This window comes from Diprion similis, chromosome 1 (genome assembly GCF_021155765.1).
Source record: "Diprion similis isolate iyDipSimi1 chromosome 1, iyDipSimi1.1, whole genome shotgun sequence".
In the NCBI taxonomy this organism is placed as follows: domain Eukaryota; kingdom Metazoa; phylum Arthropoda; class Insecta; order Hymenoptera; family Diprionidae; genus Diprion; species Diprion similis.
Window position 1 is genome coordinate 17,456,613 of NC_060105.1, and position 26,022 is coordinate 17,482,634.

Sequence of the window (26,022 nt, forward strand, 5' to 3'; positions counted from 1 at the left end):
AGGGTGAGTTTTCTTGGTCGGTAAAGGTAGGAGTACTAACTACCCTTAAATGCCATCTCCATAGAATAGAAAAATTTCCTGACTATTGCCAGTAAATCCAGTTTGTCGCCATCCTGCTGTAAGTGAATTGCAGAATTGAAAAAGGATGCAAAATTTATGATTTTTCTCCAGTGATATTTATTCAATGAATATTCGTTATACTTTCTATAGGTACATAAATGTATTTCATTATTAAATCTTGCATATTAGTGCGAAGCCGTATGTATAGTCTGTATAATGTAATGTGCTTATTCTTGCTTTCCTTATAGATCAATTTCCTTATACATGTCTGATACAAAGCTATATCTTTGCGTATAATATTCAACTAAATAAAACAATAATTACACTTTGTGTCGGTCCATCACAAAAATGTGATTGTGCTCGTACAATACCAAACGTGGTGCAGAATAACTTACAGAATTATAGAAACCATTATTGCATGTTCGCCCAATCTTCACATTTCTGTAAAAATTTAACGTCTGTTAATAATTTGAAAAAATATGACAGGCTTACAATTAGAAGGCTTCAACATATCGGTATCTTAAGGTAATGTAGTAGTCCTACCCTTACCGATCGACTGAACTCACCCTTTTTCTTCCTATATTAAGTAAAGAAACGAACGAAAAGGATTGAAATTTCGATTTAAACCCTTTCCATTCGCCATTCGTTAGTTTATCTAATATTAAAAGAAAAAGGGTGAGCTTGCTCGGTCAGTCAAAGTATAAGTACTACATGACCTTAAGATACCAATATGTTTCGATATAATCATTAATTAAATACCAATACGTTGTCGAATTGAACATTAAATAAACAATCGAACGAAAAGGGTTTAAATTGAAACTTCAATCGTTTCCGATCGTTCGTTTACTTAATATAGGAAGAAAAAAAGGTGAATTTCCTCGGTCGGTAAGTGTAGGAGTACTACATGACCTTAATGCGACGTATAAGGCATAATTTTTTTTGTCTTATCTAGAACTCATTAGCAGTGCATTTCACATGAAATTGTCAAGAACTAATAACCTCTTTACAGTCGTATCAAAAGGCATCTGTTTACAGGTTTAACGCCACCGCTGAAATTATAACCTACCTCTTTCCCCTTACTAGCCAAGCAATTTACAAGGCTTTGCGAAAACTTGCACGGCTGTTTAATTTTTTCTCTCTCGATCACCTCGAAACAATCCAGGACAGTTTCTTCGATAAAATCCTGTAACTCCGGGTCGCGGATATCCTGCGTCATAATCTTCACGACGGCAGATTTTTCGGGAAATCCTTTCTGATCAATCTACAGATTCAAAAATTGCATGAGAACGATATTTTTTTCAACTGCCCTTTTTCAATGAGATTAAGCACGAAAACTTCTTGCACATGGATCTTGGATGCCAACTGATTTGATCACTGCTCCTCTAAATTTTTTATTTCTCCATTTTCTTACATAAACATGTTACAGGTACGTCCTATTTTCGACTTGGATCTTTGCTATAATAATGGATGAATAAGTATGCAACGTGAATTTGATTCTTTTTCTACGGTTTATCATTAGTATTTCAAAAATATTCATTTTCGACATGTATACGACCTCTTTGATTTTCTTGAAAAAAATTGCATAATTTAATCTAAAGCTGAAACCCAAAATTTCACGAGATGAATGGCAGGGCTTATACTAATTGGCTCATAGTGCGTCACGTTTTTTCATCAAACTCACTTTTGTGTCACTATCCTGCGAGCAGTTCACTTTTTTCAACTATATCACGATGATTTAGATTTTTTTGTCAGGGCCTATATTCTCTTTATAAAGCGGAAGCGTAACTGTAATATTTTTTTAAATCGTTATGGCCGGGTATGGAAAAGTTGTGAACACGCGTGTAAGTACAGAAAATACTCATGCCGCACCCCAAAAAGTAGAGATCTTCAACTCACAATAAGATTTGAAGTCACTGAATCTTCAGTCAACGATAGTTTATTTCTCAAATAAAGTAACCTTACGGTTTTTTTGTATTTTAATGTGGGATGTCACGCACAATAAATGGGATGTATAAGCAATTAATTTTCACGTCTTTTGAAAATGTTTCTGTTCGACCGTTTCTGTCGATCTTGAAAAGATGGAAAAATTCGCTTTTTTATAGTTTTTTTGACAAATCGTATAGTTATCGAAAAAACCAATTATTTATTAATTTGACACGTTTTACTTTGGACCACGTATCTCTCAACTGATATGAAGGATCATAAGTCATCAGAGTTGCTTTTTTGTGTCACTGGATGAAATTTGAAATACAAAGAAGATTCGAAATATTATTATGTATTCAAGAATTTCTAATTTTAAATTTCAACCCGACTTATTTTTCCCGTAAAACAATGATTTTAGCAAACAAAAAACATAAAATGTGTAGTTTATCAAGGGCTCCACATATTGCTTGAAATTTTTTTTTCGTTTGATGTAATATTTATCAAAATGACGTAAAAAAAGGTGGAAAAATGGTGGAAAAATGACCGTTTTTTAAGTTTACACGCTGAAAGTGACATACTTTCGGGTATTTCACCAGTCATATTCGTTACCAACACCTCAGAATACGTTCATATACCAGAGTTCAAAAAAATTGAAAGTATACGCTTTTCAGAATGACTGGCTTCCTCAAGAAAATTTTGAGGATCCTGGACGAGATTAGTCGATCGTTATCTAAAGACCCATATATTACGAAACCGAAAGGGATTGGTCATTATTAACGTTCATTTCAAGTACTTACCAAGTTTAACTCGTCAAAGAAACACTGAATGACACACTGAAAATAGAAATACGCACCGTTTTTACCTCAAAATTATTATGCAAAGTGTACTAATTATTCCAGCAAAGAAAAATATAGTGCTATTAAAAGTTCTGAATTATCGTGACTTTCTGTAAGCAGTCAAACTCGGGGATTTACATCTCCGGCTCCTAAGAAATTGGAATAAGAGATAAAAAAGTATTCTGTACGGCCTGATCATTCTGATTCGGCTGCATGTTCTTGCGTCCAAAGTGTGCCATGTTGTTGGAGATTCCACCTGGCAATGTTGTGTTTCGTAAGAATTTATCGTTCAACATTACACCCGGAGCGCCGTAGCCATCATTAGCCATTTTCTGGTAGGGGTAAGGACGTGTTGAGCCCGAGTTTTGATCATGCATACCTGACCTACTCCTCTGATGTTCACTGGAATGAAAGAGAGACGATAAAATTGTAGCTCCATGATAGAAAAATAAATCACGCTGACAGTGGCTGTCGGAAAAATAATAGTTAGAAATGTAACATGTGTATTGGGGTGCTTTTATACCGTTAGTTTTTTCTTATCTTGCCGTTAACTTTTGTACCTATAATATAGTATTGCAATGAGACAACAGACAAATTCCAGAACATTATTTGTAAAACAGATCAATAAAAAAAATATCTTTTGAGCTTATATTTTGTAACGTTTCCGGGCGTTTCACAATCCCTGTTCACGAATTCGGGCAAATGTTACTCGTAAGAATCGTTTTCCTGTTGAAACACACTTGGGTGTACAGATACCGAAGGTTCTTTTCCTACACTTTGATTCTATTTCCCCGTGGGCTAATCTCTAGACCATAAAGCGAGTCGTGTCTGTCTCCAGATTGGGCAATTTTACAATGTCACGAACAACGAGACGAGTTGGCTGAAACTGTTTCCTAACCTGTAACTGATTCGTAAGTTTAATTGGCAAGTTTTACAAATTTTATCATTCAGACGAAGATGCAAACAATAGGGTTTAATCAACAAAAGAGAAATAAATAAAGTCTTTACAAAGAATTACAACAAAAAAGGAAAGAATGATTGCTGCTAGTCAGCGAATAGAAGAAGTTAAATCTAAAGAACTAAAATTGACCTAAATTGTTGACAAAATCAAATGGTTATACTTTCGTGACTCGAGGGAATCGTATTTATCTTAGAATGTCTAATAGTCGTGTATAATAGAATTAGCTCGGCTTCGACTATTCCGAATATTTACTTATTAAATGCTACTTGAGCGACTTGTTCGTTTTTATAAATGTAGAAAGTACAGCTCAATTCGTCGTAACTGCCTTTAATTTATATGTGAGAAATGTGTCTTGATTTTACATAATTTTGTTTTCAAGAAATTAAGGGGAGATTTTCTTTTTTATCGCTAAATTTATCGCTTTTTTCTAATTTTCTGCGAAGAAACTATACAACGGATCAATGCGAAATTTGATATGTGGGTTCATTTATCTTTTATCTGTTCACAAAAAAATTAAAAATCATTTCCTCCCAAAAATACGCTTCCCACCCCCCTCGACGCGCGATGAAACCCAATTGACGTTGTGCATGATTTGAGTCTTCCCATTAATCCTGCGACAAAAACCCAAAAAAATTTACTTTACACGTATGTAGCTATCATTGATGAAGCGTAAAAAAAAATGTGGATCCGGTGATGTTTTGAACTCAAAATATCGATGGATCAAACAAAATAGATCGTTCTTTTTGTTATAAGCAAAAAAATATCCAACGTATTGCTTTTGTTCTGAATCAAACAATAGAAGGATGACGAGTGAGCATGCTTGCTAAATTTGAAGGCAATCTGTTGAATAGTTTTTTAGATATCGTGCACACCAGTTGCAAAAAGCTGTTTCGAGAACGACGCGCTTAAACGGTATTTTTGGGAGAGAATGATTTTTAATTTTTTTGGAAATAGATAAAAGATAAATAAATCCACATGTCAAATTTAGCATTGATCCGTTGTATAGTTTCTTAGCAAGAAAATTAGAAAAAGCAATAAATTTATCGAAAAAAAGGAAATCCCCTAAGTTAAGTGATTGCTAATGGAATTTAATATGAGTTCTGCGGGGCGATTCGCCTCAGCAGTTCGAAATAATAAAATTCGATAGCTTGGCTAACCGTTACGATTTAAATAAATAAATTTTGATCCTGTACATCGAACAATAGCAGAAAAACTTCAAACCAGAACGATATTTCGGGTTTTAAAAAAAACTACCTATGTTCTCAAACATTTATTGTAAATAACAATTGAACAAACTTCAGTCTCGCATTAAAATTTTTGAATAAAAGTGATCCAAATACGGAAATGAAGTTTGGTTAATTGTTATCTTATAGGTATATATATCGTTGATTGAATGTCGGTCTGTTTGTCCCGTGTGCGTTCCTATCCCATTCATCCGATTGCGATAAAACTTTGAGGAGTTGTGTGCATGCCCGCAAAGATTTTCGAATTATAAAGGTGAATTATTTTTTTGATTGTTCCGTAAAAAATTGATGTTTCTCTGTTTGTCCCGCATGCGTTCCTCACGCCCGTGGTGGTTTCTGAATTAGTAAAACCATTTTACAATAGGTGACGCGCGAGTCGTTTCAACAAATGAGCGCATTTCCAGTTTTGATTTATTTTTTCTTTTGAACCAGATGAATAGTTTTGAAGAAGTAACAATATTTGTAAGCCAAGTCAGAACGGGATCTCACACTTAAGCAAACGCTGAAGTTAATAACACGCAGTTTTCCACGGTATGAGGAAAACGTACATCACGCGGTAACTGAAACATATATATATATTTTTATTTACGCCTCAACAATGAATTGTGATTTTTTAGTTATTTATATTGACAAAATAGAATATTCTAAAAACTCAAATTGTACTCAGATGTTCATCACCGCTTACAAGCACAGTTTGTTGGTGTACTTATCACCTCAGATCTCACATCAGATCTTGATTTAGATGTTATAATATCGGTCTCAAGTCAAGCGTCACGATATGAATATATAATCTAATAATGAAACTTGTAGTTGAGATCTGACACGAGACCCCGTGCGATTACGAGATATTACAATTTTCATTATGGTTGTTACTTCGCTTCATAAGATTAGAATTTCCAGAAAAAAAATTATCACCTATTATCGAGGTTTGAATTTCTCATCGGGTAGGTGCTCGTAGTTACGGAGTGGCTAACTGTCATCATTGTTCTATCGAATCCCTTCTCGTTGGATTCCGATGATGAATCGTCGTAATCGCCCTCCGAGTCTGACTCATTCTCCGATGAATTTGAACTATCATCACCAGCATGTTGATTGCCCTGAAGTACACGACCCTTGCATCGTTGCATAACTTTTTGGAATTGATCGTTTGCATGGTGTTCACTGGTTCGGCATTTTAAAGCCTGTAAACCACAGACGTTATTACACACCTGGCTGACTCTCATTATTAGTTACAATAGGTCATCGAAGCCATGCAGGCCATAATATCGGCAGAATTTTCAATCCATCCATATCCGTGTAATCTGTTTGGGTATCACCTATGCCAAAAACTTTATCACGTTATGATGAGCTGATTGTTTGTTACTGAGTTACTGAGAGCATTGTTCATTTTTGATATCACAATCACTGATTTTTGATTGTAACCATTGTGGCCTACTTCTATTATTAGTAGAACTTATTTTGTCCAAATGCGGTCGCTTCCTTCTCCGAAAGTGTACCATTATCTTTAAATTCTTTATTTCGAATAAGTTTCGAAATTGAGACTAATTTTTTCAAGAAATGGTTATTTTACTGAACGAAATAATTGTTGTAGATCGACGAAGTTGTCATCTTATGAGTATCGAATATGAAAATACAAAATACACCACCAAACTACAAACCTCGATATTTAACATTCATATCCTACATACGTTACAAGGAACATCAATATCCATTATTTAAATATTTGATTTTATGACAAAATTTTGAACAATGCAATGATGAAGTATAAACAAGTGCTGATGAAGATATGCAATTTTCGTATCAATAAAAAAATCTATAACTCATCCGTGCTAACTGCCAGTTAATTGGATATCCGTCAAAAAGCCTTATAATCATACTTGATCTGTTGTATCGATATTTCACGTAACACGATAGATAATTATAATTATAAATTACAATTTACCCCAGATTACAAGTGAACAAAAAAGTTAAAATTAAAACTCTTACTTTCTTAACTCTTTCTATTTGTGTTGATACTACATATCATATATATTCATATATATATATATACCAACCATCCCTTCGTGGAAGCACGTAACAAACACAAAAAAAACCAGGAGTTGGGTGAAACTCATTCTTGACAAACTTGATCTGCTCGGCTTAGGTTGGACGCTGAGTGTGATTAATAATGTACTAGCTCACGCGTTCATATGTATTTTTATAAATAGCGATCCGAGAAAAATTTGCCCGGTGTTAGTATGGCGAAACGTGTGCACATTATACCAACAGTTGTGCATAAAGTGACAGTTTAAGTACCGCGATCATTGTTTGAATGGACAAGGCCGGACGGACGGAGATATGGTCCATTTACCTCGCCGAGTGTCTTTTTTTGTCGTTATTTAGGTGAAGAGCCATAGAAATCATCAAAACTTCATATACGATCCCGTATATGAATGGTAGGTATTGAATTCGTCTGATTATCAGGTACGTTATAATGCAATTGTGAAAACAAATGGATATTCTCGCTGTGTGAGGAGGCCTGTTCCATTTACGCAAGCTTTAGTATTACGCCAGTGATATATGCTACATTATTGTATATGGATGTGTACAAACAATAACACCGATGTCACTTTATAGCTTCAATTGTGAAACGTTACGGGGACTAGAGCGTCAAAACAGCTGAAAATTTACTTTTTTGGAAACTAATTAGAAACAAATGAATGTAAGTAAAAAAAAATTCTTTTTGCACAGTGTTGGTTTGAATTAATTGTTTGAATAGTATCAACCGAATTTTTTTGAGAGAGTACCGGTCCAGGGTATCGTTTCTACAAGTTTATTTTTACAAGTGGCGATGGCACAGGTTTGGTTCTCCCGATTCACTCCGAAGGGTTTCTAGAAGTTGTGGTCCCACAAGTTCATTTCTACATGTGCTGATCTTACGAGTTCGTTTCTCCAAGTGGCGTTCCCACAAGTTTATTCCTTCCGATTCACTCCGAAAGGTTCGTTATACAAGTTGTGGTCCTACAAGTTCTTTCCTACAAGTTTACTTCTACAAGTGGCGGTCCTACAAATTCATTTCTACAATTGCGGCGAACCCACAAGTTCGTTTCTCCAGCTTCGTTTCGAACAAGGAGGATCGATTCTACACAAATTAGTTCTACAGGAAAAATGCTCTCTAGAATATGTTCTGCGGGCTCGTTTCTACAGAGATATTTTCCAAGGTGAATGGTTGTGTCTCAGTATGCATTTTCTATGCGTCGATATCAAGATATGCCTCTAAATTGCAGATCAAAGATCTTGGGTATGTAAACATCTGACATCCTTTTAAACGTGGGAAAAATATAGCGAAATTAACAATCTTGCCCTATAGCTATACAATATGCTGTATTAGGTAAATTACAATTAAAAACAACAGTTTTCTCAACGCAATTCATGCTGCACGTCAGAAATATTGTGTATACCTGTAATGGGAATTTTGTAAATTGATTGTTGCAGTGATACAAGAGTGCTCGTTCATCATTCCTCGCAGATGGATTACAAATGTTCTTAATGTATCATACATAGGTATACTTACTTTTAAATTATAGGTTATACTTACTTTATAATAGTTTGTGAATGCAGAATGCTCCTCATTCTACATACGTGTACCGTAATGTGTACAGTCGCGTAACAAAGACTTTGACTTCCGAATTCAAGATCTATGTACTATAAATTAATCCCAAATAGCGGACAAGGACTGAAATGCTAGTTCACTACAGTATATAATATACTTATCAAATCAGCAAAGTCAGCTGATGCATATTTCCAGCTTGCCCTATTAGAGTTTTCGGGTTAGATCTGAGAAATTTTCAAAAATCAAAATGGCGGACTGAAAATGTGAAAAAGATCGGAATGACCTCTAAAATGCACACTGGGGGATTTTTTGGGTCACCAAATACGATTGGATACGCCATTTTGAATTTCACAATTTTGACATCGAATTCGTTTTCTGCGACCTCAAAATTCTCCGGGTAACAAATTTCAAGCGAATCGAATGAATTTTTATATTTTCAGTCCTCCATATTGCATCCGTTATTTTGAATTTTGAAATTTTGACGTCGGTTTCGTTTTTAGCCACCCCAAAAATCGAAGATTACCGAGTCCTACTTTACTAGCGCCCATAACCTTCCCGCAATTCCATTTTTTGAGTAAAAACAGGCATTTTCAATACTTTGTTTATTGATAGCGCTCACTATATTCGCGGAATCAAAAAAAATGACAGCGCTATCCCAAAAATTTAATGTAAATCTTGAATAACCGATTCGAAAAAGGTGTGTGATATGTGGAACGCTGTGCCGAAAAGGGTTATTAAACAGATTATTCAGTCGACCGTGGCGACAATTTGATATTATGCATTCACGCATGCTTCTAGTGCTCTTTGTAGTTGTTAACTGTGTGTAATATGGAGCGCTGCCAACCGATCAGTAAATCCTCGATTTGCTTGACATTACAATCGAGGAGCAATACTTACGATAAGTAGAAGTAGAAGTGAAAATCCAATAACAGACTGTTATACTTTGGCAATGAGTGCAAAGTAGGGGATTCGATCGGAAGAGAGAGTTTGTTCAGAGAGACAGCGAGACTCGACGTCAAGATCGTGATTAGTCATTTTCTCAGTGCGACAGCTTACAGTCATGATTTCGGCGAAAACTCTTGTGAGTAACTGACTGGCTTAATTATCCTTAATTAATAAATCGTGGAATACAATGTACAATACCAACCATGGGAAAATCAGATTTTCTAGACCAGCAAACAAAGTGTTCTCCTACACGGAGAGAAGAAAAATAACAGATTTCACTGAAAACTGCAGAAAAAGAGGGAGACATCAAGGTTGTTGGAATTTTTTACTATAAATGTAGCATATTTCACTCAGCACACAGTGATTTTCACTGTTTCTAGGTTAAATTCAAAATTTACGGAGTATATTTTACCAAAAAAAAAAACAACTGATATGTCCTTTTTTTCCTGCAGTTTTAGGTAAGACCTGCTCTTTTATTCTCTCCGTGTGAGAATTTTCGAAGTACGCAAAGCAAAATCGAGAGCAAAATGGATTTTTCAATTCAGCAAGTATCACGAAAAACGTGTCTTGGAGACTCTATGTTAACAATATTTTCGACTCGTTCAAAAAAATCTTTCGCGATTCGAAACAATTATAGTCTAAACGGAACGCAGATAGAACGAGAATGCACTTATTGGGTCTAGTTTGTCAACACTGCTTCACGTTGTACACGGAGAATTTACCGTGAATATTCTGCTGTGTAAAAGTGTGCCTTTATCCTATAAGACGTTATCCTTCTGGATGTTAATTCTCTAACATTGTTATTTATTTAGTGGTAACTTCAAATCTCACGTATAAGAATTTCAAAGTAACGTTTGTTATAAGACAAAATGTATAATATGTATACGATCAGCCTTTGTCATCCATTTAGAAACTTCGTTAAAGGTATTCAATCAGTCGCGCACGAGTTGCTTTGACTCTAGTTTTACCAGGATGCAAATTCCATTGGTATAGTCAACTGGTGCGAGTTAAGACTCAGGCATGGATATGATATCGTGCTGTATCTCGGTATGAATTGAAAAAGAAGGTTTACCCGAACGTATCGAACGTGAACAAAGAAGCAAAAAATTACATACTCAACTTTCTATGAATTTCGATACAGGCATTTCTTTATCACAACTTGAATTGGAATGGCCATTACTTAACCCTTTGAGTCACATATTATTGTGCTGAGTTAACTTTTATAACAAGATAGTATTCCAAGGTTTTTGGGGTCACTGATTACAGAATCTGAAATCAGATTTTGAAAATACAAGATGGTTGATCCAATGTGGTGGACAAAAAATTCAAAATTTATCGGGGTCACTGATTGGATTCGCATACTGAATTTTTTTAATCTGATTTTAGATTTGTAATCATCTACCCCAAAAACTTATAACTTATGTAAAGCATGTATATGTGTAGAGAGGTAACTTTCTCAGAAATGAACTATTCCTTCGATTTTCACGATTTTCTTCAATCAATTTGTTTCTAATTTAAGATAGATTGTATCTTAATAATTACTGCCGAGTATTGCAAACCTTTCAGTATACTAACAGAAATAGCAATAAGTCGTAAAAAAATATTTTGAAAACTTTTCTAAATATACCAAAAATGGATTTAAAATAGGTGGTAAGAATACTTACCACTATGACCCAGAAGGTTAATGAATGCTCTAACCGTTTTCTGACAACTTCAATGCATATTACATCATTATCATGTGGCAAGCTAACAATAAGATTTAAAAATACAACTGTTTTTGAATGATGTTGGGTGGTTACTAGGGTTACTATTAGTGACAGGTACTTCCAGCTTTTCGATGATTCGCCTTTACTTCAATATTCTATCGGTATTTCGGTAATTTAGTGTTTTGTCAATATTTCGGTATTGTGTCGGTAATTCAGTATTTCGATATTTACCGGCAGAAGAATATGTCGGTAACGGCCGACATGAAGGCAGATAAAACGAACATATTCGAAATTTTTTGAGATGACCATACGGCTGACTTTTTTAAGTATCGGCGAATTACCTAATATATCAAATTTCCAGTCGTGGGGCAGAATTATTCACTGATCTATGGAAGTTGAAATCACAAAGTCTGTTTTTATTCTTCAGTGAAACTTTGTAGAGAGCAGCATTTCTACCCTCCTGTTTCATATACGGCCCACTCTAATATTACAAGAACTATTCCATGCCATGTGTGTAGAGTTTGGCAAAATTGGTCAACGTATTCAGATTTTATTTAAGTTTATAATGTGTTTTTTTTTGTTCAATTTTTGGCTACCCTGTAATGTAGCTTTAACTTCAGCCTTAACGATCCTCAGTAAATTGCACAAATTCTTATTTACTATCAATTTTTGACGTGTTTGTTTAAGCTCAACTTTGGGGTGTTCATCACTCTCGTCATCAGGCCGCGAGTTCGTGCAGTACTGGTCAATTATGAAAAGCCATTTCCTCATCGTTTACCAATACGCGAAGTATCTCGAGTCTCATTCACGCAGTATTCAGATGTGCCCATGCTGAGCTTGGAAGAAATAAAAGAAGGTTTCCCGTTTTTGAAAATACAATCTGATAGTACAGCTGATCGCACAAATACGAGGCGCTCCTTCAATACTAGACCACAATATGTATTTTATGATGTGCCGACGGAACTTGCCTCAAATACCGGTGGTATCTCGGATTTCCACCATAGTTATGGAAATCGCAAGCCAGTCTCAGTATCAGATAAACGCTACCCTTTTGAAAGTGAAATTAATCGTAGCTTACAAGGAAAAACGGTTAATTCAAAGGGATTGACAAGACAAACTGAGCCGGTTAATTCCAGACTGGACAGAAGGCTCGTAATCCCTAAAGCTGAGGGTTCAATGGGATTCGCAGGTTTATTCAAAGACAATCCACAGCCATATCAACGGTACATAGAACACTATAATAATGGAAGAGACAAGGAATTAAAGTCCAATACCAAAACGATTAACAGTGATAATCAGTTTGTGCATGTACCAAACGAAAAATTAAAGGATAGAGACTTCTCGGATGAAACACACATTTTGCAAATCTCGGAGACTAGAGCCATACCTAAACGTTCGTACCCTAGAGTCCCATCTCGTTATGTACAGCCACCAATGATGGAGTACGAGAATAAGGAGTTTTGGGTAAAGGACAAGCGGAAATCAAAACGACCAACGGTCGACTCGGCCACGAACAAAGAGAGGTTGAAAAATCACAGAAACGTCAATCAGAAAAAATCAAAAGAAACAAGCTCAGTAAATAAAACACCCTTGAAAAATCACCGTCCGGTATATGACAGAGAGCATGATCCGGAGGAACTCACCGAGGTACGCAATACGATGACACGCACATACTTTACACTCTGTAAGATTAAATCAGATTCACAATGTTGCAACTCACTCGTGGATATACCATGAAAGAATCTCGTTCAGTAATATTTGAAAAAAAAAAAACATTATTGTTAAGAAGAATCAGAACAATTTCTATATCTTGATGTAGAATTTACGGAAATTCATGATCATAGAACTCTGATATTTTACTTGCTGTTTTGCCTTTTACGTCTACTGGAGTTTCCAGTTGATCAGTTCAAGATTGAACCTTCCAAAAATCAGAACCTGATGAAAATTGTGATAGTGCGTGAATCGATTTTTATTATTTTTACAAGATAACACGTAAATCGAAATTAACTCTACAGAAATCGTGCAAAATCGTAACAAGATTGGACCCGTAAGAATTTTTGTCTATCTATTCGAGAATATCAATTTCCAAAAATTTTCAAAAAGTACTTTATAATATCAATGTAGGTACCTACTTATTCTACAACGCCAATTTCCGTCAGATTTGCTATATATAACTAACAAACTAGGTAGCATACACAATTTCATTCATTTCTACATCCCTTTAAATTGGAAAACGACATTGCTGAAAAAGACACCTAGTATAAGATTTTGGAAGGTACAATCTGAGATAAACACGCCATATACGTATTTTAAAAATGAGACACCAAAAACAGAAAGAATTCGTACATATTCGATATCTTAATATGCATATTACCACGTAAGAGCTCAACAAATGGCAAAGTAGCGGAAAGATTACACAAACGTCCAAAAGAAGATCCAAAAAATACGTCCACGCTGTCACAAGATGGAGATCGAATAGAATTTCAAATACATGGCCACGAAGGACCAGAGACGTACATCTTTGGTTACGATACTGGCGATGGGTAAGAGCCGATGCCATTTTTTGTTATCTAATACTAATAAAACTTTTTATCATCACTTAAAATGTCACTATAATGACTTATCGAGATCTCAGAAATTAATAATCACGCGAAGCACATGGAAACTATAAATACAAAAAAGCTGGTTCTATTATACTCGTGCCGTTACTTGATCACTCATTTGGTTTTAGAAATTTCATAACTTTTCCAGGGTGGCCACAAATTTTTGGGAAAAAATTCCATGACATTTCCAGTTTTTTGGCTAGGACCATAAACTTAGTTTTTCCTGACATTTTCCCAGTTTTAGTAAGTTACGATAACCTAAATCGTTCAGCTTTCGAACTCTACATTCGGTTAAAATTCAATTCGAATTGAGGAAAAATATAATGTAAAAAAAGTCAGTTTGAACCAATTCATTTTCTCGACAAAAAAAGTAAACTTATTACTTCAAAAAATCATTCCTAATTTCCATAGCAGAAAAGTGACATTTTCAGTTTTTTCCATGACCGAATTAAAAATCCTTTGACAATTCAAGGTTTTTCATGACCCCTTTTAAACTCCCTAAAATTTCTAGGTCTCCAGATTTTTTAGGGTGTGGCCACCCTGTAATTTTCCTGCCTTCCTAAGGAAAGTAACGCTTTATCTCTGAGTTTTTGCTTCGACATATCGCATTTTGCAATTACACTTTTTCTTTCCTTTCATAAACGCTGGAATTGTATAGTCGATTAATTGGAAGTAGATTGTTGTAAGTACTTGTAAGTATAAAGTTGGATGAATGGGCCTAGTTACTGTCTGAATCAAAAGTTAGGAAAAGAAGAATTCACAATTTGAGAACAGTATTTATTGAGAACGAATGATCGAAATCATTTCATTCTGGTGCTTTTTTCAATAAGATTGTAATGTTCTTGGACCCGTTAAACTCACTGACCAGATCGCCACGAATTGTCAGAGAAATCCGAGAAACCTTACATCACAGTATAGTTATAACGTGCAAATGTAATTGTTGACGAACATCTGCTTATGCAGTACTCACACGAATGTATTGTTATCCGTTTTATAGATATTTATAGTGAAAAAAACAGGCTCAAAACCATCAGAATTGGATGAAAGACATCAGAAGTTTTTGAACGGTTTTTCATCTCTTCGATTTTTGGTTTAGCAGATAGAGCCCGTTCATCCTTAGTATCCATATCAAGATTTTTATCCATATCATCATCGCATGCTGTATAGCTAAATACTCAATACTGTCGGGGGTATATAGCAAGGGCAGAAAGAATTTGAAAATCTTTCCACCTAACATATACGAGCGATAATAATCATAAATAGCTAGTTCAAATTCTTAAAAATAATTGAAAAATAGGAAGATTGCATTAAGCAGTAAATTTTCTGGAATCCCAAAGAAAAAATATTTACTACAATTCCTTGACATTTTCCGTTTTTTGAAGTTCTCCAGATGGGTGGCCCTAATTGAAAGTGTCGATGAATGAGAACAAAAATAATGGAAACTTATAATATTAGATTAAAAAATTACGCATTATAGACACTGGTGCAAAGAAATACGTCGATGGTGCCAACAGTATTGATTATTTTAGGAAGAACAGGCATTTTCGCCTGGAAGAACGCCTTCGAGACGGATCGGTGAAAGGACATTATGGATACTACGATGCAAACGGAAAGTTGAAAATGGTCGAATACAGAGCCAGGCCGATAGGAGGCTATGTAGAAAAACACCACAAATCCAATGATCATGAGCATGAGAAGACATGAAACACGAAAATGTAATTGTTATATACAAGTAACGCTTGGTGATTTGTTGTATAGTCAATTCTAATTATAGTTTTTGATATGCCTAATTAAAAGAAAAAATTAATGTCTCTGGACGAAAAGACTTCTTTAATTCTTTTCTATTTGACCGTATACCATAATATATTGTGTTACAAGTACGGAAAATGGGTGATTACATATGAATGTGAAGTTTGCAGCGTGAGCCGCAAAGGCCAGTACTACGCTCACACAAGTCAGATGTCGCCCATGCGCATGTGTGACAAAGCTATTTTTCTAACTCCTGTAAAGAAAACATTGATTTGGGAAGCAGCGCAGGTGGCATTAACAGCTCGTAAAATTGGGCTTACGTAACTTACGCTCAATGAAACAGTGCGTACAATTGATTTATTTGGAAGTCCGCCTGAGTGAAATCCTGCGCTTCAGTTGTGCCGGCTGTGCGCATGCGCCAATGTCATTTTATCGCACTATTCGGAAATGGGACACTTTACACACGCAGCGCAGGCTTCGGAAATCAAACTTTTCAAACAGGTTCTGTAGAAAAAATGTCTACAATACATGCACGAAAAATGCAAGTTTTCGAACCTGTGAATCGGGCTGAAAGTCGCAGTTTTTTGACCGGGGAAATAAATAGTAAAATAAAACTGATCATGACAGGGGAACATAACTAGGAAGGTGCTGCCTCTAGCAGATACTCTTGGTGTTGCAGTACGATGTTTACGATGTCGTAAGGCCGCCAGGTTCACCGCCTAGCTTCGCAAGACGCGAAAACGCATATGTTGAACCACTGAAATATAATAATACTGAAACGACCATTTTTATGGATATAGGTATAGGTTGGCTTTCCGGAGAGAGAGATAGATCGGAGGTAAAGTGGTGTCTCTCTTGCACCGGTACAGTCTTTCAAAAAGCTCGTACACCGCACATCGGTGCCCCTTAAGGTGCTTATAAAGACACGTTGTACATACACCACCTCGAAAACGCGGGGATGCAAAACTCCTATACCGCTCAAGCGATCAGAGTAAAACTTGGGCAATTAATGCCTTATTTTGGCAAGAAGTGGAGCGACTTTTTACTTGTTTAAAATTTGGAAAAAAATTTTACAGATTGGTTACCACCCAGAGAAATTGGCCAATTTTCACAGTTGCACTGACTGGATCGAACTATCCGGTAGGATGCCACTCGGCGTTGATGAAACACACATTTTGAGCCCAGTCCCATGAGATTTGATGTTGAAATGACGAAATGGCAGCTGATCTGGTTTTCGCTTACGAAGTACACCGAAATCTCATTCTGGCGACATTTGTTACCGACATTACGCGCATGCCGATGATATATGCGTGTAATGTCTGTAAAAAATTACCGGCAGGCCTGAAAGATCGGTAACAAGTGCCAAAATGAGCCAAAATGAGATTTTGGTGTTCTTCATGATCGAAAACCAAATCAGCTGCCATTTCGTCATTTCACCATCAAATCTCATGGAACTGGGCTCAAAATGTGTGTTCATCACCGCCGAGTGGCATCGTACCGGATAGTTCGATCCATTCCGTGCAACTGTGAAAATTTGGTCAATTTCTGTGGGTGGTAACGAATCTGTAAATTTTTTTTCCAAATTTTGAAAAATTAAAAAGACGCTCCACTTTTTGCCAAAATAAGGCATTAACTGCCCAAGTTTCACTCTGATCGCTTGAGCGGTATAGGAGTTTTGCATCCCCGCGTTTTCGAGGTGTACAACGTGTCTTTATAAGCACCTTCGGAGGTGTTTTCTTCTGTAAATTACTGACGTTACATTTTTTCTTAGACTGTCACACGCATGCGCAATAGCTAGTAGAATGAAACAACACTTCACCTTCGAGCTATCACACTCTCCGGAACCCCCACCTCCGCAGTAATCGTTCCAGTATTATTATAGTTTAGTGTTTCGAACGTGTGTTTGATGTCGGGATTATTTTGTGCGCATTTCACAACAAAGTGGTTAGTCATATCCTTAGGATACTCATGAAAATGTTATTGTAAATTTTCTAAATGCTGATTTCGGTACAATTTTTGTTAGCTGTATCAATCGGCGTTCAAAATATGAATTTATACCAGATAAATCATCTCTTACTGATATACTAGATTTCAATAATGCATGCGTTTAGAATATTCAAATATTGAGCATGTTGTTAGAAAAAATGGTCATGATTTTTTTCATTAAACGAAGATCATTTGTCTAACATGAATATTTTTAATGGTGGGATTAAAAAGCTGTTTATTCAACCATAACAGATTTTAAAAAAAAAGAAAAAAAACTAAACACAACCACATCTACCTCTTAACCAGTAACTATAATATCGATATTGTTGTATTAATATCAGTAGTCTATACCAAAAATTTATGCTTTTCTTATTCCAATCTCTCGCCGTAGGTATTTTGTTCATTGATAAACAAATACCGCAGTTATATCTAGCCAAAAATCGCAAATTTTTACAGGGTGCATAGAATGAGTAGAACAGATTGTTTTCATCCTGTGTCTTTCAGGTCCTCAGTCTCAAATTTGTGTTATTCTGAAAATTTCTCAGCTCTTTCTATCGAATTTCGCTTTCATTCCTATCACAAGGAATGTTATAATATATCTCTCATGGATTTCGATCGCCTGTACAGTGTAGGTAAAGAAAAGGAAAAAAAATATCTGTTCAGTTCAAATCCTCTACAATTACCTTAATTTCAGTTCAAATCCTCTACAATTACCTTAATCCGTTTCATTTTTCGAAAATATCATGCCGGAGTTTCGTCAACAGGACAGATATACTCGACCGAGGAGATGGAAGCTAGGAATTCTACATATTATGCTATACATACATATATGTATTGGATACATATTTATAATACGTGCTATAATAATCCAATTCCAACAGGTATCAAATCGTTATATCGCTGTTCGCATATCAATTATATTATTCCAGTTGTTGCTCGAAATTTCATAATTCTTATGGTATAGTATTGTTAGGAGTTCCAAGAGAAGCGGGGAAAGATTCAAGAAATAAGCATCATCCTTCCGTCTCTCTTACAAGTTGGTTTGATTAGCTCGATTGCTTATTTCAGGTGCGGTGACTTGTTTTTGTTTTCAGTAATCTGTGATCACTAACTGACAGGGGAAAGGAGGGTAGCTCCATTCTTTGTTTCCCCGCATCTTTTTAAACTGCTATCAATATAATTGTCTATTCTCAACTGGCAAATATATCTTAATAATTTCTTATATTTTATTTATATATACTTTGTTTCTCTGTTTTGTTTTGGCTTGTTCGATCCAAAAACAAGAACTGTCTATCTGTGTGCTCAATGAGTTTTCTTACTTTCCGCGGATCCGTACGACGAACTTTTGCTTATCTCAGACATTCCAATTGTTTTGTACATCAGCAGGAAAACTGCAAATCAATATATCCGTTATTTAATTAATTTAGCTGAAAGATAAAAAGCTATTCTTATAAATTTAAGAATAAATGCTAAAAGTTTAGAACTTTGTTGGTTGGTGTAAAAGGAGAACAACTTACATAATAGGATGATCCCTACTCCGATGAAAAAGTATACTGTCGACCCAGACAGCAGAAGATTGACCAGATAGTACAGCATGGGAACAAGTACAACGATGGCCCAGAAAGTGGTATTTATGAGAGAGTAATATCTCCTTTCGAGCTTGAAGGATCCCGTTGCCGATACCCCACTTGTGGCAAAGAAGTCCCCTGTTTGCATAAAACTCTCTGCCATTCGGTCCTGTTAACCACAAAAACGAACGAACATTAGCCATGATGCCTGTTAAAATATTCCTGAAAATCTAACATATAAATATAGCAATCAATTTATGCATTCCCGAGTTATCGTTGACCAAAAAGTTGACCAATCATCACAAATCATTTGCAAGGTCCCGGAACGTAAAATTATAATGAAAACTTGATATCTTTTGTCCGGTATAAGTGCAAAATCTTTCCTCTTCTTTAGAGCGGAAAGTTTATAAAAAATTAACCCATGATATGATTAAAATAACTTCAAAACTGGGTTCTGAATAGAGCGATGCAAGTACTTATCGTGGCAAGTGACTCACCTTTTTCTGATAGATCTGATGTAGCCAAGCTGCAGCAGCTTCATCCCCTTCGGGAACTTCGGCGAGTGGAATCCTATTTATGTACATATGAGCTTCTACTTTCTCTCCTAGAAGAAGATTTGTCATAGTTGGCTTAACTACTTCTGTTGGCTTGAATGCCAACTGAATGTCATAGATAGCACCCACTTTCCCTCTTAAATGTGGAAGACTTGCTGTAAATCCTTTTGTGCGTGGGGTTAAATGGTGTCTTAATACTGGCAGACCCTTTTCATGTGCAAATTTTTGGCTGGCTTCGTGTTTCTCTGGGGTGAAACGTGTCCCTTCTGCATACAACAATAGCTGTAAATATTGCACATTTGTCAATCAAATTGCAAACTAATTGAACCATTGTAGATTAGATTCCAAGAGTTAACGACATTGTATGTTTCAACTTTGCTCTACTCACCCACATCGTGTCGGGATAGTCGGCTAATTCTCTAATTTGTTGACCTATAGTTTCTTTGTCCTTTTCCCAACTTCTCTCTAGGAATACACTTTCCGCAAATTTCCAGGCCCATCCCAGTGTAGGAATATACTGAATAGACTTTTTTGCATAGGCTTTACAGTTCTGGAATCGAATTTACATGCATATTGATATTGTTAGTAATAATTTTTCTACCATTTTACGAATTTAAAAAATCTACAAAGTAAACAATCTTACAATTTTTCAACTAAATATTTAACAAATTTATACTATTCCAATTCACAGCTTACCCCTAGCATTTGAATACGTTCGCAGAACATCCAGCCTATTAACCAGTCGATTTCATAACTATGGTTCATTAGTAGGTATCCGTGTTCATTGCCGTAATATTTGTCAAAGTCTTCCTTATTTATATAACATATGACATCTGTACCCGACCACCATTCACCCATGAATACTAATTCTGTAAAATTAAAAGTCAGCATTCACTTCTACGAGTACTCAAATAATTCCTGTACTTTTTATTTCTAAAATAGCCACTCTCTTCGTGTGTATAATTATACATTCATTTATTCATTTATTTACAGCCAAATGTCTTGAAGTGACAAACTTTCATGTCCGAAATTGCTTGAATGCTATAGATTTCCCAGACCAAATATTCACTTGACCCATACAATTGTAAATACATTTATGCAAACTATTGAGCAAGAAATTGTATCGACTGTAAAGCCTACAGATAGTTGGACGATTATATTTTAAGTTCTGCTATCAGCATTGACACAAAATATGAAGTGATCTGTAACTAACGATGTGTATAAATAGAGTTAAATGTCAAATATTGTCCACAAAAAAATTTTTTTTATAACGTGAGCATGTTTTACGCGTTTTTTCATGCGTATTTTTCGTACACAAAGTACCAGTTTCTGTGACAGTCGAGTGAGTTTGCAAATGCGCATGCGCGGAGTACAAAAAAGACCACTTTTAAGTCTTAGGCGTTAAGAAAAGATCACTTTTAAATCCTAGGACTTAAAAGTGGTCTTTTCTGTACTCCGCGCATGCGCTGTAGCGAACAAATCTAACATTAAGCGACCCTAACCTCAATTTTGTGCTTCGTAAAAAAACGCGTAACATATTCTTGTTCTATAAAGAATCGTGTGCAACAAAGAGGCAACCGTCTTCTCGCCTCGAAAATTTTCAATATTTAATCTAATCAAACTTTCCTTCACAGGTGTTGCGAAAAATAGCATATTTCAAAATGTCTAGATGGGCGATATCAGACTCATGCGATTACAGCACTTGTAATTAGCTTATGTTGCGCTCACACTGTTACTTGTGTAATTGCAGCACTTGCCTTCGGCTCATGCCGGCAATTTCACAAGAAAACAATGGTTGGAGAAAAACATTTGAAATAATTCGAGAGTGCTATTTAGAGTCAGAACAATCGTACAAAAAATTATAAACGAAATCAAAAATAGTAAGGCAAAATCATTGTTTGAGTTTGTATGGAATACGAATACCTCATTTACATTTTATTACCGTAATCAAAGTAAATGGAAATTTAAATACGTAACAATAGAAAAAAAAAAGATGGCCATAAAATCCGAGATATTCAGCAAATTTTATTTTCACGCTCTACATACCTAGGATTGAGTGTTTTCAATAATAATTTATGGTCCAACCAGCACATAATTTAAAAAATTGTATCGAAAAATTCAATTGCTAGAACTGTTACTATAGAGTAGACAGAGATATGACTAAACATGACTTACGAAATGTAATTTGATTGAAATTGGACATATTTTAATAATCGATTCTTCCGTAAAAAGTGAAAATAAATGGATGGTTGGATGGAATTTTAATCACAGCATTCCGTCATATATGATTATATATTTTGATTTTAGCAATTTTTAAAGTTAATTAATCCTTTCAAGCATACATTTTTCGTTGCAGTCAAATTTCTTGAAACTGATTTCTTCAACTGTTTCAAAAATGGGGTCAGATCTGATGAATTTCAAAAATTCAAAATGGCGGATCGAATAAGAGCGAATAAGATCAATTTTTATATTTTCAGTCCGCCATCTTGATTTTAAAAATATGACGTTGGATTCGTTTTTAACGATCCCGAAAACCCTAGACAATCGGTTGCACTTTTCTAGTCCCTAAAACCTTCCCGCAATTACATTTATTCTGTAAAAACAGACATTCTTTACACTTTCTTTATTTATAGCGCTCACTGTATTCACGGAATCATCATAATCCCTCTTAAAAGATCAACATTGACATCTTAGTAGTCTAATTATGCAAAAATAATGAAACCGATATCTGAAAAATTGAATGTAAATCTTGAATAAGCGATTCAAAAAACGGTTAAAAAGCAATTTGAAACTAAATATATGAATAATTTCTCAAAAACAGGTAATCATTGATTTTGTAAAGGTAGTGATCAGCCTGAATAAGAAACAAGCTGTTTCATGATAATAAAATTTCAAACTTTAACCAAATCTTGTCAGTGTAAATATATTTGCGAGACTGACGCGTTCCATGGCCATACAAAACATCTGTAGCTAAAAAAAACTTACGAGAGTAAAACGAGTAGCACAGATAGTAATTCAGTTTTCGGTACAGGTATTTGGAGAATGGACGTAGGCCAATGTACAATATACATTGGAATAGATTAATAATCAGACCAGATGTAAAAAATGTTATAGCAAACATCAGGTGGACCACCGAGGATCGTTTCAATGATGCTAAGACCCCCATTTTCTATTGTATACTTCTAATATGTGCGTTTGGTCGAAGACATATATTTAATTTTCAACCTGCAACATAAAAAAGATTAACGTTCATTTTACAAAATTGACAAAGTACGGAATAATCACTGACAACATTAACCATTATACAAACAACAATTATATCAGGCTATTCCGCATGAAGCTGATAATTTTTTTACCTATAAACAGTAAATACAAAGAAGAAGTAAAATTCAGTTTTCATAAGAGCACTTTATACGAAAAAAATTCGAATAATAAATTAAATTAACAATGCAATATTTAGCCATCATTTTACCATTTCATAATTTTGAATCACTCACAAATGCAAAGCAATAAACTGAATTCACAGTATTGAAATTTTCTTTTCACAAGAGGTGTACAAAGTGTGTGTTAACAATGCCAAAAATTATCGTTATTTTAATCTATTGGTCTTTTAAACTTCTTGGCCTTCGTGAATTAGATAAGATTACTTAATCGATTAACAAGGTATTAAGAGTCACCACTGTCTAATTTTCTAGAAGTGACTAACATGTTCAGTCGATCCGATGAACTAACTTAGACAAAATTACTATGACTAGTTGAAAACTTTTACTGTAGAATATATCAAACAAGCATAATTTTTTCTTGCTCAACACACGTTCGAAACGCTGTGCACCTCACACCAGACTGATACACGTTTCCACTGCATGCATCTAGCAAGATAGCATTCATTCTCATATCTTACCAATGCATTCAATTACAATTTATTTCACTTCACATCATGTTCGTTAAGAATAACCGCAATAACAATGTAAGCTTTGTCTCCTTCTTGAAATAACAGTGCTGATTTGCAATAATGAAACTGCAGTTGTAAAGTTTTTTGCAATTTTACAATACATTTGTGAATCATTATAATGGAATGGAATTTTATGTATGCATATTCTAGTATAGAATTCTAGTCTGAATGATGATGGAAAGTTTTTAAACGCATTATTAGTGTAGTGTGGAAAATGTTGAAATTCATGGTGTGCTGACCAACTTGTCAGCTACTCTACACTGAATGAAACATAAAAGACTCTAATGTAAAAGAAAAAATTACTCATGCCAAGCCAGTGATAAGAGCCAGAAATACTGCTGTTGAGGTATATCCTAGTGCAACGCTGAACATGAAAAATTTAATAATACGAATTTGCACAAAATTATATTAATATGCTGTGGATAAATAAAAAGAGAATGTAGAATTTATCAAGTCCAGTAGATCCAGAAGGTCGCCTTTGAAAATGAAGTTTAAACCGAAGTTTTCAATAGTTTTGACTAAACTTCTCAACTAATCTTAGAATTTGATTTCTTTTTTTTCATTCACAATCGGTAAGAGTAAGTAAGACACATAATTTCAAGGTAAGGAACAAACTGCAAAACCATACAATATTGGTAAACAATTTTGCAAAGTTTGCTAGAACAGCCAATCAGTCGAGCATGATATTGGAATAAAGTGACGATAAAATTAAGGTGAATAATAAAAATTACCAAATATTAATAAGTTGTTCTTCTTATCAAGTTTCTTTGATTGAGTAAACAAAATATCCCAAGGCTTATGGGGCATCCACTAATTTATAAAAATTCACGAAGAAGCGTAAACTTGTGATCCAAAACGAATCCATGTTATGGATATTCACAGAGCCACTCACAACATGAAACGCTCATCTTCAAACAAAGAACAAAAATGCCACCCATGGGTACAATTCCACACCGTGATCAATAAGGATATTGTGATCATGGAATTTACAGACAAATTAATGAAATTTTGTAGGGTGACGAAATTCCGAACTTTTCATAACACAGCTAATGTAAGGAGATTAAGAAACTTGAAGCTGAAACTGATTACTACATTACACTAATGATCCAAACAATGATTATATTTGATCAAAACTGTATTTCTCTTCATAGTTAGTAAAAAGAGGCATATTGGTCTTATATTCTTTGAATAGTTTGTTAAATCAGTCAATGTTATAGAAAAAAAAAATTATATAGAAACTCTTACACAAATTATTTACAAGTAGCTGGTGAAAATTGACGTTAATTTATATACGTTAAGACTGCAAAGTTCCATGAAATTTTTGTGATAAGCGATTAATACAAGTCCTCTGATAATAATTATCTGCATCAACGTCTCCTGTCACGATAAAATTGAACAAGGTGAATTTGCAACCACAGTTTCTATGTTAAATAGAGAAACGTGTGTTGAATGATGAAAATCCATTGCCAAGGAAAGACCGCTGTGAAGCTATTATGACAAGTTGAAAACAACTAATTGCATGAAAGCCAAGTATACTAGAAAGCGGTTGCTTGGGCAAAGTTCAGTTGTGATAAAAATCAGAATTTGTCTATAAGCTTGTCTCCGTTAAAGTATTGAGTGAAATTGAAATCCCAGAATATGAGGAACGTAACCAAAAATTTGAAACAAGAGTTAGAGAAATTATTGCAAGTATTTTCGATGATGCGGCACAATTTGACGAAGGAAATCAGCATTTGCTGTAGAGGTAGAATTAATGAGAGAATAAAATTCTTTGTGCATACATACATACGCGTAACGCCGATAATGAGACTACTGTAGTTCTATTCTATAATTCCAATCTGATTGAATGAAGGTTTCCAAGTATTACGCAGCGGCAAAGATACGGCTGATTCATAACAAATAATTAATACTTTTAAAGCTTATCAAATAGCAGTCATCCTCTGAATGCGAAGAGTGAAGAATAGTGTTGTGAACACAGTTAAAGTGGCGCAAGTCGTGAAAACGCCGAATATCATAAGTCAGTGTGATAACACAAAATACAGTCATTAATTAACTCACCTATTGTTGCATAATTGATTTTTCTGTTAAGTATGTGGTATTACATTGTAATCAACGATAAAATATATTTCTAACGGATAAACTACGGCCTTGATTGGAATCAAAACAGTAGAGCGAAACCCAGAACTATGGACTATGGAGCAGAGTTTTGTACTCAGGTCTGGAAACCGCAGACGTCGGGAGAGGCAATTCTTAATTGTGGAACATCAAAATACATGAATATAGCACGCACCCCTGCGTACGTGACGATCTGCGTGGCTGTTGATAGAACTACAAATTTATCTT

General features: G+C 35.0%; 3 protein-coding genes and 1 long non-coding RNA gene across 5 annotated transcripts; 2 read left to right on the forward strand and 2 right to left on the reverse strand.

Annotated features, from left to right (window-relative positions):
• Window positions 1-305: 305 nt before the first annotated feature.
• LOC124404815 (odorant-binding protein 59a) lies at window positions 306-7,217 on the reverse strand. The gene is made up of 6 exons (XM_046879268.1): window positions 7,079-7,217; window positions 5,940-6,205; window positions 3,008-3,221; window positions 2,781-2,816; window positions 1,127-1,321; window positions 306-501 (listed from the first exon to the last, which is right to left on the reverse strand). Exons 1-6 carry the CDS (start codon window positions 7,136-7,138, stop codon window positions 472-474), a joined length of 801 nt encoding a protein of 266 aa, XP_046735224.1. The 5' UTR covers window positions 7,139-7,217; the 3' UTR covers window positions 306-471.
• A 2,279-nt stretch (window positions 7,218-9,496) lies between these two features.
• On the forward strand, window positions 9,497-15,661 carry LOC124414313. Its single transcript, XM_046895336.1, has 4 exons — window positions 9,497-9,697; window positions 11,955-12,914; window positions 13,650-13,810; window positions 15,400-15,661. The coding sequence occupies exons 1-4, from the start codon at window positions 9,677-9,679 to the stop codon at window positions 15,572-15,574; spliced, it is 1,317 nt and encodes a 438-aa protein (XP_046751292.1). The 5' UTR covers window positions 9,497-9,676; the 3' UTR covers window positions 15,575-15,661.
• A 2,488-nt stretch (window positions 15,662-18,149) lies between these two features.
• LOC124414574 lies at window positions 18,150-18,402 on the forward strand. The gene is made up of 2 exons (XR_006930043.1): window positions 18,150-18,267; window positions 18,300-18,402. It is a non-coding gene; the product is annotated as an uncharacterized LOC124414574 (long non-coding RNA).
• Window positions 18,403-18,433: 31 nt separating this feature from the next.
• Window positions 18,434-25,922, reverse strand: LOC124414427 (1-acyl-sn-glycerol-3-phosphate acyltransferase gamma-like). 2 transcript variants are annotated; one of them, XM_046895396.1, is made up of 7 exons: window positions 25,738-25,922; window positions 22,713-22,952; window positions 20,424-20,596; window positions 20,116-20,277; window positions 19,671-20,009; window positions 19,123-19,342; window positions 18,434-18,996 (listed from the first exon to the last, which is right to left on the reverse strand). In XM_046895396.1, the coding sequence occupies exons 2-7, from the start codon at window positions 22,891-22,893 to the stop codon at window positions 18,908-18,910; spliced, it is 1,164 nt and encodes a 387-aa protein (XP_046751352.1). In that variant the 5' UTR covers window positions 22,894-22,952; window positions 25,738-25,922; the 3' UTR covers window positions 18,434-18,907. The 2 variants fall into 2 exon arrangements, with proteins under 2 accessions (XP_046751352.1, XP_046751424.1); XM_046895468.1 differs by lacking the exon at window positions 22,713-22,952.
• Between the last annotated feature and the right edge of the window lie 100 nt (window positions 25,923-26,022).